We start from the raw sequence: 14270 nt of genomic DNA, 5'->3' as shown, positions 1-14270 counted from the left end.
GCAGCAGATTGTATTTGTTGTTGAAATCATACACAATAAGCATACACTCGATGTTTGGAAAGTTTACAGAAAGTCTATTTTCTGAGAACGGACTCTTTACAGAACAAGCATACTGGAGCACTGAAGAAAAAAAATGGCAATAATACAATTCACTTGCTTTGCCAGACCGCTAAGAGTACCTCGGTAAATATTAGCTAATGTCCAGCCCTTTGCTTGCTATTAAGATTTACTGATTTCAATAGAAAGTAACCTAAAAGCTGTACCTGTTACACAACCCAGATACCACGGCCAATCTCTGACCGCCCCATAGTACAAAAAATACACATTGGCTCTGTCTGTGGTTAGATTAGATCATTGTCTAAGCAAAGTAGGCTCTGTGCAGATTATAATGGGTCTGCCAGGTGAATGATGGGTTTGGGCAAGGGATGGATGTATCCCACATTCTTATGTTCTCTAGGTATAATTCTTCTCACTCTTTGAATAAACAAGTCAACAGCATTGGCTAACCCGGTGCATGTGAAAAGCAGGTCCGGTAAATGCCAGATTTTATAGAATAAATCCAACAATAAAGATTGCTTTTAGATCTGAGTTTCTTACATAACAGAGACTATTGTACAGAGAGAGTGGTCTGGTATCTCGTTTCTTCCTGGTGTGATCTTGCTTTCATCTTACAAATATGTACTGATCTAAGTCTATATATTCACCTGCATCTTTGTGAACACTTGGAAATCTCAGGATCTCAGCAGGTTTCAGAGAACAAGCTCAGAGATTGATGATAACTGATTCTTTCTGCTGCAAAGCTAATAGGCATGACCTATGAGAAACAGCAAGAGAGCTATATAGAGCGTGGCAAAGGAGAGGAGGAAAATGCTGGAACTCAATCCATGCCTGGTGCCCAGAGACCTTAGCTGGGGGGGTTGTCATGTCTTAGCATGACGGTATTCAAGCCATGTGAGGTTTGAAAAAAAAAATACATACTTGGCTTGGGGCTTGGTCTGAGAACAACCAATTGCCTTGGTTTAAACCACCCAACTCCACTATCAAATTAAGCATTTTTAAGTTAATACAAATTAGCATCAGTCCACTGACCAAAGCCTAAAATAAATTAGGGCCGAGTCTAAAAGAAATCAGCCTGCAGACAGAGACCAATTCCCAAGGCCACTTCCTTGCATTCCCCAGGCATGGATACATCGGGTCGGAATATGCTTAGGATGTTGGTAAGTGCAGAAGGTCTGGGGAAAGCATTATAAGCTGATTGCTTTTGTTTTAGCTCTTTGCAAGGCCAGGTGGATATTTGACTAGTAATGCAGGCATGGAGACCCAAATTTATCCAAGAGATAAATCAGAGGCTACTTCTTCACCCTATAGAAATATTCTTTATCTTCAAAAATGAAACGAACTTAAGAGAGACTAGAAGAGAAAAGGCATGAGGAAGAAAAACTCAGAAGTTGTGTTTCAGGAGCCATCACTGGAAATATAATAGGTGACAAAGAGAATGTGGATTCGCCTGATAAATGTTAGCTTGAGAACTTATTATCTTAGGTGACAACCACTCTATGAAAAGCTTTTAAAACAGTGTGAGCTAACTGGGTGGCAGGCACTAAGGAGAGCATGTGATGGAATAAGCACTATATGTTGGCCAATTGAATTTAAATTAAAAAAAAAAAGAAAGCAATGTGAGCTTTGATGAGCCCAAGAAAGGGAGGAAGCCCCCAGTGAATGTGAAGCAGGAGAAGCTATGTGTGTGCAGAGAAGGGAGAGAGCCAGGGGTTGGGGGAGAGTGGGGGGCAGATTCTTCTTCAGTGGTCCTCACCTGGGACCAACCCCTAAGACTCTTTGGGGACTTGAGGTCAATGAGGGTTGGGTGGGCTGTGGGCAGGGCCCTCTGAGTGTGTGCACTGCTGTTTGCTCTCCTGGTAGCATTTTCTTTCCTTGTATCTTTAGCGCTCGTCCTCAACATTTCAAATCACCATACCTGTGGTTTTTCCCTTCATCACTTCTACCTGGTGTTGGCTTCTTGTGTTTTCACCTAGTTGAAGGCTGTGAACAAAACACTGCGGGATAGGACTTTTGTTTAAAATTTATCACTAAGTTGGTTTCGCTTCCTGGTTTGTATGAATAAACACCTTTTTGAAGGGGGATTTTGAAATCTATTTTAGAAACATATTTGCATTTAATTAAAAATACCACGAAGACATTGCTCACCATGGTGGGCACACCTTGGAGTGGGGGAGGGCACGTCTCGGGGAGGAGGTAGTCTAGTGTTGATGACAGTGGGTTTCATCGTTGTTGGCTGTTTAGGGGAAAATCCCTTCACTTTTTTTGATGTAAACTGGAAGTCACAATAATATCATCAACAAGAAACCACTGATTAGATAGTATCTTGAAGAGCTCACTTTGTTCACGAATTATTCCATCTTATGTTCATTGAATAACTAGTAAAAGTGCCCATAGACTGTGCTAGCAGCTGGGATAGAGGAGTGAATAAAGCATGGTTCTACCTTTATGCAGTATTATTTAAATCAGAGCTTCCCAGTCCTTCAGCTTAGAAGCAGGGAAGGAAGTGTGAGCTATTAGTGGTGATCACCATACTATTCCTTTCAGGAATCTTGGCATACCATGGAGAGAGAAAGGAAATAGGCTTGTAGCTCCACCAAGCAAACTTCTGTCATATGGTAGGACTTGACCAAATTGTATTGAGGAACTCTGTTCTAAATAGTCTCGAGCATTAAAAAAAAAAAAAAAAAAAAAGGAAGTTGACCAATACTTGTCTTAAAATGTTTCAGGCAAAACTGACTTGAGAATATAAAATTTAATAGCTGAGATGCAGCATGTTAGAAGTTCCTCTGGACTGGAAGCAGGGAACGTTATGTTTTATATTTTTGGTTGTTATCCTGCCTCTAGTTGGTACGTGACTTTGACTATGTCATTAAAATTTTCTGAATCTCAGTCCCTTCATTGGATAAATGAGAAAATTGAATTGGGCCAAGGTTTTTTAAAAAGATTTTATTTATTTATTTATGGATGAGAGACACACAGAGAGAGGCAGAGACATAGGCAGAGGAGAAGCAGGCTTCCTGTGGTGAGCCTGATGCGGGACTCGATCCCAGGACCCCAGGATCAGGACCTGAACCAAACAAAGGCAGATGCTCAACCACTGAGCCACCCAGGTGCTCCAGAGCCAAGATTTCTTTTGTTATTGAGTGATAATAGCAGTAAAGAGGAAGCTTTAGGTAGTATATTGGTGAACCTTTTTTATAGCTATTTATTTTTATATATCATGAAAAACATAAATAGTACTTCCAGCTTCTGTTTCACAGATATTTTTGCTTAGCGCAAGCTAAATTTATTAAAGGAAAAGGAGAGTTAAAGAACAATATCAAATGAATCATAGCACAGGTCATAATTGGTTATCACAAACATTTTTAAGTGTCTGTGCCACTGACTATGGTCAGGAAACATTTGAATACATGCCCTCTTAAGCTTGTTCCATCTCTATCTCTCTGTAATTATTTTTCCTTTTTATGTTTAAGCAATATGGTCATCTGGTGGAAAGTTTCTATTGAAAATAGTGTTGTGGTATCCAGAATACACTGTCAGCTTTCCTGAATGACCAGCAATTCAGATTGTTTTGAATGGTCTTTCAGATACAGTTAGCTCTACGTGAGTCACCTCGTCCGCTGTGGGTATAAACAAAACTTTGTTTTGTTTTTGATGTGTTTCAGATCAGAGCGTTGACAGAAAGAATGTTCAAACACCTTCGGAAATGGTTCATTGCTCACTTTTTTGGGCATTCTCGGCAAAGAGCAAGGCTGGTCTCCAAAGACGGAAGGTGCAACATAGAGTTTGGCAATGTGGAGGCACAATCAAGGTTTATATTCTTTGTGGACATCTGGACAACTGTGCTTGACCTCAAATGGAGATACAAAATGACCATCTTCATTACAACCTTCTTGGGGAGCTGGTTCCTCTTTGGTCTCCTGTGGTACGCTGTGGCGTACATTCACAAAGATCTCCCCGAGTTCCATCCTTCTGTCAACCACACCCCTTGTGTGGAGAACATCAATGGCCTGACCTCAGCTTTTCTGTTTTCTCTGGAAACCCAGGTGACCATTGGGTACGGATTCAGGTGTGTGACAGAACAATGTGGCACTGCCATTTTCCTCCTGATCTCCCAGTCTATAATTGGGGTCATCATCAATTCTTTCATGTGCGGCGCCATTTTAGCCAAGATCTCCAGACCCAAAAAACGTGCCAAGACCATCACATTCAGCAAGAACGCAGTGATCAGCAAGCGGGGCGGGAAGCTTTGTCTCCTAATCCGAGTGGCTAATCTTAGGAAGAGCCTCCTTATTGGGAGTCACATATATGGAAAACTCCTGAAGACCACAGTCACTCCTGAAGGAGAGACCATTATTCTGGACCAGACAAATATCAACTTTGTAGTTGATGCAGGGAATGAAAACTTATTCTTCATCTCCCCATTGACAATTTACCATGTCATTGATCAAAACAGCCCCTTCTTCCACATGGCAGCAGAGACCCTTCTCCAGCAAGACTTTGAATTAGTGGTGTTTCTAGATGGCACAGTGGAATCAACTAGTGCTACCTGCCAAGTCCGGACGTCCTATGTCCCGGAAGAGGTGCTCTGGGGCTACCGTTTTGCTCCCATAGTATCCAAGACTAAGGAAGGGAAATACCGAGTGGATTTCCATAACTTTAGCAAGACTGTGGAGGTGGAGACCCCTCATTGTGCCTTATGCCTTTATAATGAGAAAGATGCCAGAGCCAGGCTAAAGAGAGGCTATGACAATCCCAACTTCATCTTGTCAGAAGTCAATGAAACAGATGACACCAAAATGTGACAGTGGCTTTTCAACAGGAGTAAAGCAAAGTCGTGAAGATACCTAGTGACTAGAACTATTAGGAAGCAATCGACAGTTTGAGGGTATGAAATTAGGACAAGAGCCTTCAATGTCTATCAGGACCATGCCCCTGAACCCAACAGCCACCATCTTACAAGACACATAGCTCTACAAGGCAACTGCATCGGAACATGCAATATTCTCATAGGAAATGGCAGTATGGAAGCCATAGGAGTTGACTTGGAATCTTGAATATGATTATTTCAAATCATGCAGTGTTGATAGAAACAGACAAAATCATCAAAATTTCACAACAGGCCAAATGAGATCCTACAAGTCTCCTTGAAGATGTTATGAGCTTCAGATAGGGTCAGGGAAAAACCATGTTCCCATTTTGATTATATTGATGATAAATAAGGCACTTTTGTTGTAACACTGGCTTTTATCAAGGGAAAAATGGACTCCCTTGGAGGCCATTTGGTTGGAGGAGATGAACTAATTAGAGACGATAAGAAAAGACTGGTACTCCAAGAACATTTGTAAGGCCCGGAGCTTCTCCAGTTCTGGTTGTTGGAGCTTTATCTTAGTCTAGGTCATGCTGTATCTCCTGAATAGCAAGGGAAGGCTCAGGCCATGGACTCTGCATCTCTACATATGTGATGTGGAGAGGAACAGTGAGCTCAACCTGCTTTTATGGCACATCCAGACCCTACAGCTCAGAGTTGGGTTTTGGCCCAATTAATGTCACGTGGTTACATTTAGACAGGGGCTAAATCACCACTCTAACATCTCAATGAACACTTCCTGAGGAAAGAATGCTTGATTTGGAAATGGTGGTGATATTTCTTCCAATTTGTGTTAGGCGGGATAAGGAGCTACAAATTAGTTAAAAGAATATGTCCCGATCTTCCAGGAAGGCAGCCAAGAGTTAAAGGTGTAATGTCAGTTTAGCAGGGCCAGTACTGCCAGTGCTTCTGAAAAAGAAAGTATCTTGTGTTTTTCTGCCTTGAGTTTATAACCGAAATGCTGTTTCTAAAGGAGCAGTGTGGGAAGGAAAGGGATGGTCTGTGGCCCCACAGAGAGGAAAACGCAAGGTGTGCCTTTCTCTGAGGCCCAACACCACATCTTCCTCAAAAGGGAAGGACTGATCTTTAGAGAAGGGTTTTACCGTGAATGTCTCTTTTCAGTTCTTCACCTACATTATTTTGAATCTATTCTGGAAGGAATGGGACTCAAAGCTGCTTAGGAATCAAAATGTTGTCAGTGTGTTGATTAATATATTAAATCTCTGAAGCTGTGCATGAGCTTTCCAAAAGTGTCAGTTATTGCACATTAATTGTAAGAGACCATCAGGTGACAACTCCCTTGCTGAGGATAGACTTTCTCCGGGGTGAAGTAGAAGGGGTAGGAAGATAGCAAATGTGACCATATGGTGTCTCAACACCAGCTTACCCTGGGGGAACTGACCTTGTCGTTGCAGACATGCCTTAGCCCTTGTCACTCCATCAAATCACTCCAGGGTGTCTTGGCACATAAGATGGCAGCTGCAGTAGTTTTCACTAAGGAAGGTTCTGTGTTCCCAGGCGTGGGGACGAGTTTGTTCAGATTCATCCACATGGTCGGGTCCTTCTGACCTCACCTAGTAAGGAGTCTGATGGGCTAAGAGTTGTGCACTTTGTCAGTGGCCATAACATTGGACATGACTGGCCTACACGGGAGATGACTCTGTGCCTCTAAGTGTCCCTGCACCGCAAATTGATCTATTGACAAAGCTAGAGGAAATGAGGTATGACAAGCTCGAGGAAGCCAGAATTCTCTACTGACCCACTGTCATGAGGTTTTATGACTCTGTAGTCCCTTCATAAACTGGGGAGTCAGGACACATTCCTTCTGGTCTGTTCTGCTCGTTAACAGCATGCTCTGGGATTGCTGGAAGTGAAAGGATCTTATGAAATCTACTCCTTTTGATTGTTAAGATTGCTGATCGACCAGAATCTTTGTTATTGGCATCTCTTTCTGGGTTACTCGGTGGAAATCTGCACCTTCAAATATTCCTTTGTTGGGATTAAGGCACTCTGCTACCTGGAGTCTCTTTCTTAATGTAATTCCCATTGAACCTTTAGCAACCATTAATATACTTACATCCAATAAAGCCCTGAGGAAATGAGGGCCCACAGGTACCTTTTAATAATCCCAAGGGGTGGCTGGAACCCGAAAGCAGCATAGAAAAAACCTGGATGTTTATAAAAAGGGGATGACCAAAGGCATAGGAGCTCAGTGAGTAAAGAAAATAAATGGGACATAGAAGGTTCCAGAAGGCTAACTTGCCTCAAAGTTGATGCTAATGCTAAAGGCAGGGTTTTTATTCCAATGAAGTAATATTGTTCACAACAGGACCTGACCACGTTAGTATTGTATTTGCCACAGGTGCGCCGTAGTGTTGTATTTGCTGAATTATCTATCCATTCCGAAAGCAATTCAGTATTTCTTATTCCTTCCAAGAAAAACTGCATCCCATGATGCTGTACCATATTCAGAGTTTTGCTTGGCACTAACCACCCCCGCCCCCTTAAAGTGCCTAATTTAGCTCTGTTGCTGTGGGGGTTTTGATTTGGAGGCTCTCAACCTTTATCCTCCAGGACTTAAGTCGACTCAAGTGCCAATATTCAGACTTGAGATTTGGGAAGTGGTCTAAACATATACTCCACAGGCGAGAAGGGGAAGAAGGAAAAGATCTTCTCGAAGCTGCCCAATCTAAGAAGTGAGATGAGTAGACTCTTTCCATGGCTAATGGGCAGGCCCTAGGACAGCGAAGAACTCTCCTGGTGGACTGTGTGGACAGTTGAGGTGGTTCCTTCCTTGAAGTGTCCCATTTTCACAAAAGGGGACACTGCTTCTCAACAGGATGGTTGGGTGAGGAGCATGGGGGATCCTTCCCCATCTAGAAAACCTCTGATGCAAACGATGCAAATGAGCCCCTGACCCCGCCCCTGGGCCGTTGTTGTCTGCCATTCCAGGAAGTGCATGTCAATCAAAGCTTGACAGGGGAGATAGAGCATTTTATTTTGGAAGCCAGAAGTTTGAGAACAATGACTGGAATTTCCTCTTTCTGTCCAGCAAGGGCTGTTTGTCACTGGGGAGATAAAAGTCCAGGGGTAGGGAATAAAGGTTATCGGGAACAGTGCAACACAGAGCCGTGTGGGGGGGCGCCGCGGGAGGAGGGCTTATGGAGGAAATCTATTTCAATGCCTGTCATTGAGTTTCCATTAAAAGAACATTCAGTTAGGAATTCAAAAATAATTTAATCTCCCCAGCCAGATGCACCCAGCTGGACTCCTTGGAGCCGAGCCCTGCAGACAGGGAGCTCTGCACCGGGGCTGGAGGGCCCAGGGACTGGAGAGGGTCACTCCTGCATCTTCAGCCCATACATCCTTGACTGCCAGGGGTGTTGTACAAGACGGTGGCATCTGTCAGGCTGGTGAGACACCCAGAGACCTGGGCTATGGCAGGAGAAATTTAACGCCAGGGACTACTTATTGAGTTCCTCCCATGTTGTAGGTTTTGTTCTAAGAGCTCATATACATCACCTTCTTTAATTTCCCCAATGATTCTATGAGGTACTACTTTTACATTTATTTTTCACTTGAGGCAGCTCAGGTAAGGAGCTTGTCCAGAATTACCTGCTAGGAAATAGCAGGGCTGGGATTCAAACTCTGATCTGTCTCGAAAGACCACGTGTTGAAAGTTGATCAAGTCAGCATCCTGCCATAGGCCCCCCATCTGAGAGGACTCACCAGGTCCATCAGACATTTACCTTGAACCCAAGGATAGTTGACATGTGCCAACTGGTCCTGCCTTATGCTTTGGGAGAAACCCCTCATTACTTAGCCCTTGGCTATTGCTTCATAAACCTCTCTGGACTTACCACGTTCTAGGAAGAGGTAGCGTTTAGTCAGGGCCTCTGGGTAATCTGCTAGGTCAGCATCTGGAAATATCATGCGTATCCTGAACATCTGCCCAGCCTGTTGGTGCAGCCTACCTTCCTATATCTACATATATGCTAAATATATGTATATATGTGTTGTTTTATTTTGATCTCTCAGTAGTCTTTCATCGGAGGTAGAGACAGGTGTGATTCCCATTTTGACAGATGGGGACATGGAGCCTCCGTTATCCCTGGAGAACACTGTCTACGTTTTCCACTTACCTCTGTGTTTCTGGCACCGACACGGTGCCTCACATGGCCAATAAGTGGTTTTTGAATCAGCGAATGAATGAATGAAGGATTTGCTCAAGTCAATATGGTTAGTGGTGGATTTGCAGCGACAGCCATCCAAATGATGTTTGACAAGTTACCTCGTTCATGAGCAGAGGGGCCTTGACAGACGGCTAAATTTCATGTATGATGAAATTTTTATGATGTGTAAAACTGAGCTTTGAAATAGGGTGAAGGGGAGAATTAAATGAAGTAGTAGACATAAGCATCCCTTTATAAAAAGCAAATGACTAGTGACGTGGCAAAACAGGGTGGGAGCATGGGTTCGGAGCCGAGGAGCTGAAGGGGAAAACACTGGTCCACAGGGTGGACCACGGCTGGGGCTTCCTGGACACAGAAAGCAGAGGGGAGGGGGGCTGTGACAGGGGCCAGGGGAAGCCAACAGATAAAAGCAATAGGCCCAAGGCCTCCTGGTTATTGGATAGGCTATGAGTTGGGGAATTTGAGTAGGATCCTGGTGCCTGGGACTTCAACCCAACAGATGCTCACTGGCGGCCTACTGTGAGCCAGGGCCTGGGGATGCAGGAATGAGGAAGGAAGGATGGTTTCTCCGGGTGCTGTAAAGGATCCCGAGGGCCTCAAACCAACTCTGATGCACCAGAGCTGAGTTGGAAGACTGCTGATTTCGAGGAAAGTGATTTTCTCGCCTGATGCCACGTGCTTATAGTAGTTTCCATATATGATATTGACATGACTGTTGGCAATGAGACTATTGACTTTAGTTTTAAAATTAATTGGTATTAAAAAATTATTTATAATATGTCCTGCCACTGATATGCAGTCAAAGACTGTTTTTTTTTTTTAATTTTATTTATTTATCCATGAGAAACACACAGAGAGAGGCAGAGACACAGGCAGAGGGAGAAGCAGGCTCCATGCCTGGAGTCCGATGCGGGACTCGATCCCGGGTCTCCAGGATCAGGCCCCGGGCTGAAGGCGGGGCTAAACTGCTGAGCCACCCGGGCTGCCCTGTTTTTTTGTTTTTTGTTTTTTGTTTTTGTTTTTGTTTGTTTTTTTAAATATTTTATTTATTTATTTGGCAGAGAGAGAGAGCCCAAGTAGGCAGAGTGGCAGGCAGAGGGAGAGGGAGAAGCAGGCTCCCTGTAGATCCCGGGACCCCAGGATCATGACCTGAGCTTAAAGCAGACCTTGAGCCACCCAAGCACCCCCACAAATGGTTTTAAAGTTACTTGGAGGGCAGCCTGGGTGGCTCAGCGGTTTGGCGCCTGCCTTTGGCCCAGGGTGTGATCCTGGAGACCCAGGATCGAGTCCCGCATTGGGCTCCCTGCACGGAGCCTACTTCTCCCTCTGCCTGTGTCTCTGCCTCTCTCTCTGTGCGTCTCTCTCATGAATAAATAAAGAAAATCTTCAAAAAAAATTAAAAAAAATAAAATTACTTGGAGTAGTTCTTCCCTCTGTGACTACATACTTGGCATAGAGTTAGGTTCTTTTGTTCCACGTTTTTATTTCCAATTATTAGAGCTGGTTTATTGTTTCCCTTTTTGATTTAACTGTTTGATTAATCATGCAAAGAATTCATATGGTTTCAAAAATCATAGGATGGAGTATAGAAAATTCATTGCTATTTCTGTGCCCTCCCTATTCCCTTCCTCTTACAGAAAGGTAACTGTTCTTATTAGTTTCATCACGCTACCATTTCACTTTGAAAAAATAAGCAAAACATACATATTTATATCCCTCCAGTCTTACACATTCTAGTTTTGTTCACGTAACAGTATATCCTTCAGGTCACTGTGTTAGGATAACTGCTGACGATACCAACATTGGTGGGATCCTCTTCTTCACTTTCCTTCTCTGGCTTTTGCAGAAGTTGTTGGAATCCTGCTCCAGAGGCCCCTAGCCCTGCAGTACTGGGCCTGAGAGATTGTGGATGTGCCTGTTTTGCATTCCTAAAAGACTGCCTCCCTTTGCAGAGGGCCTGCAGGGCTTACTCTGCCTATGAGCTTGGGCCCCCAGGAGCAGGGTTCTCAGCAGGGGACAAACTGGCTGGGACTAACAGTTCTCTAGGGATCAAAACCCCCTGGAATTTTGGCTGGTTTGAAAGTCAGAACAGGTGCCCTCAAGGAAAACATCCTCATCCTTGTACATGGTCTGGGGTCTTTGCTGGGGTGTGTGGGGGGGGAGGTGAGGGGAGAGGGGATTCAGTTCTCAAGGCATTCTGGGTAATCACTTTTGATTAGGGTTCAGGGACTCTTTGGAGGTTGGGATGGGGGTCATGGAACCCACCCTTGTATGCAAAATTTCATGCATTAGTATTAAAATTAAAACAATTAAATGAATTAAATAAATACAGTGCTCAAATGAAGTATGAAAAAAGTCCTGAGGGAGGTAGAGGTAGGGGAAGGCTTCTTCAGGATGGCACTCGAGTGGGCTTAATGCGTGGAAGAGATTTGACACAGGCGGAAGGGAGGTGTAGAGAGGTGGGTGAGCGGGTGGGCAGGTTAGCCCCAGGCTAACAGGAGAACAGGATGTACATTTGCATGGGGCTTCTGGGAGGTGACAGGCTGGTTTACACGGTGGCAGTACTGGCATGTAGCGTGGAGGCAAGTAGCAATTCATGGTCAGGAGTCAGAGGTTTGGTGTCAGCCCTGAGTTTGAATCTTGACTCCATCAGTCGACCACAGAAGTCTCTGGGGGGCAAACACATGAAGAAATGAATATTTTAGAAATGTAGCTTTGGTATCGGTGTAGGATGGATTGGAGAGAAAAAATTAGAGGTGGAAATTAGCTTTCAAGGCGGGTGGGGGGGAGGTGCCACCATTCTCATTTTTGGGAGTGCGGGGGAAACATGCTCAGAGACCCTATCTATGACTTGTTGGGGTCACCGAGCTACAGATGGGAAAACAAGAGGCAGAGCCCAGGGCTTCTGTTTTCTAGTTAGTTCAGTGCTCTTCCCTGGGCCACTCCCAACCCTCAGGTCCAGGCATCACTGTTCCTGAAAGAAAGCTCCCCAGGAAGGTCGAACGGAGATCAGGGGATTGCTTGTCAGGACCAGAGGGCTAGGGAGTCTGAGTCTGGGCCTCAGAGAAGGCACCACACACTTGGACTGTGTCCTTGGGGGACGCAGAGGGCACCTGCATCTTTGCACTTGGTATCCAAAGAGCGGAGGAAGACAGGGAGAGGCCTGTCTCCATGGTCACAGAAGGGACTTCAGAAATCCCAATGAAGCAAAAAGTAGGCAATTCACTAATTAGCAGGCCCTTGGGACCCCGAGCAACGCTGGCTTCGGTGGCAGGGACCATAATTTTCTTGACGGCTCTGTCCATTCCCCACATCACAACCTGCATCTGTGACCACCTCTTAAGGACATGCCCTGATGAAAGCATGAAAGAAAAATAAATGTAGGTAAGAACGAAAGAGAGTTTGAAGGCAGGAAGTGCAGCGTGAAGTTGGGTGGCTTTGAAGGCTCACAGACCTGGCCAAGCTCAGCTCTCCCATTTACCCACCATCGTATCCAAAACTAGTTCTTAACCTTTCTGAACCTGTTTTTTTCCCCCAGTTGTAAATAATGGGAATTATTATCTATGTTAAAGAGTCACTGGAAGGACAATAGTGTGAAATGCTATGTGACGTGATAGTAGGGGAAGCGCTGAGCACAGCGCCCACTGTAGGCTCCCGCTGGACGGTAGCGGCCTGCTGGTAAGTGATGGCTTTGCTGATGATGCGCAAGGAGGAGGGAGTGGTTTGTACCCCCCACCCCCATCCCGCACCCCTGTGCCTTTTACCCTGTGCCTGAGCCTCATCATCCCTCGCTCCTTCGATTCCAGCCTTTGCTTTCTGTTCCCAGCCTTGAACTTAACCGAGGAGAGGTAGCTCGCCTTCCTCCCATCCCTCCCTTCTGCGTCCCCTGCACAGGCACCGAATCCTAGAGGCTTGGCAGTGAGGGGGACCCACGATCCGGTTCCTGATCCTACCCTGTTATTTTGCAGGGGGAGAAACCAAAAGCTCCAGAAGGAGATGACTTGTTCACCGTGTCTTAACGGCCCTGGGAAAGCGGCAGCATGTGGCTAGGAGAGGAGAAACAGGGGATATTACTGAACGGACCAGAGAGGAGGTCTGAAGGGAAGGGACCCTACAGCAGCGGTCTGTCCTAGGGTAGCGCTGCGCGCCCCTGGCCAGGAGGTGGCACCATACACCTCCAGATGGCAAAGTGACAGCGGCCGGTGGAAAGGCCTCCGCAGCTCAGGGCAGAGAGGGGCTTCGGCAGGCCCCGGGAGCTCTTTAATAGGCCTTATGTTTAGGGCATTTCACTGAGATACTAAGATACCTGGGTCACCCAATCACGGCCGGGCTGACAAAATGTCAGTGAAAACGTTTTCGTTTGCAAAATGAAAATGTGACATAAAAGTTTATGACACGAGAGAGATTAGGATGGCACTAGAGAAAGCTGTTATTTATTTATTTATTTATTTATTTGGCTTTATTTATTTATTCATGACAGAGAGGCAGAGACACAGGAAGAGGGAGAAGCAGGCTCCATGCTGGGAGCCCAATGTGGGACTCGATCCTGGGTCTCCAAGATCAGGCCCTGGGCCAAAGGCAAATGCTCAACTACTGAGCCACCCGGGCGTCCCAAAGCTGTCATTTATTAAGAGTCCACTAGAGCTGAGATGCTGCACATTTTCTCTACAGTGAAGCTGAATTCATATTATTATTCCCCATCTTACAGATGAGAAGACTGAGGCTTGCCCAAGGTCCACATGGGGGTGTTGAGGGCAAAGCTAGTACACACCTGTGTGTTACACACTTATATTTATTTGCTTATTTATTTGAGAGAGAGAGAGAGAGAAGCAGAGTCCGTGCTGAGTGCAGGGCTTGATCTCACAACCCTGAGATCATGACCTGAGCTGAAATCAAGAGTCGAACACTTAACCAGCTGAGCCCCCCAGATGCCCCATATTTGCTCACTCCATCCTCACAACAACCCTGGAAGACAGAAAAGACCCATGCGCACAAGCGCGGGTCATGGGCTTTCCCCAATAACTGGCCGGCCAACTCCTGTCCCCTGGAGGGCTGGTTACGATCCCGACTCTTCCAGTGGCCCTCCTTGTGACTTTGGCAAGCGACGGAACCTCTGAGTCTTAGCTTTCTCCTCTTAAGATGAAGAT

At 45.3% G+C, this 14270-nt stretch overlaps 1 protein-coding gene across 1 annotated transcript in view; it reads left to right on the top strand.

Moving 5' to 3' along the window:
- The window catches only part of KCNJ1 (potassium inwardly rectifying channel subfamily J member 1), a 30871-nt gene extending 24707 nt beyond the window's left edge, over window positions 1-6164 (top strand). The window contains exon 3 of the mRNA XM_072822683.1: window positions 3726-6164. Within this exon, the coding sequence (XP_072678784.1) occupies window positions 3747-4865 (1119 nt within the window). The 5' untranslated portion in view covers window positions 3726-3746 and the 3' untranslated portion in view covers window positions 4866-6164. The remainder of the gene's footprint in view (window positions 1-3725) is intronic.
- The last annotated feature ends 8106 nt before the right edge of the window (window positions 6165-14270 follow it).

The sequence above is a fragment of the Canis lupus genome, chromosome 3 (assembly GCF_048164855.1).
Source record: "Canis lupus baileyi chromosome 3, mCanLup2.hap1, whole genome shotgun sequence".
In the NCBI taxonomy this organism is placed as follows: Eukaryota; Metazoa; Chordata; class Mammalia; order Carnivora; family Canidae; genus Canis; species Canis lupus.
This window is presented reverse-complemented; position numbering and strand designations above follow the sequence as displayed.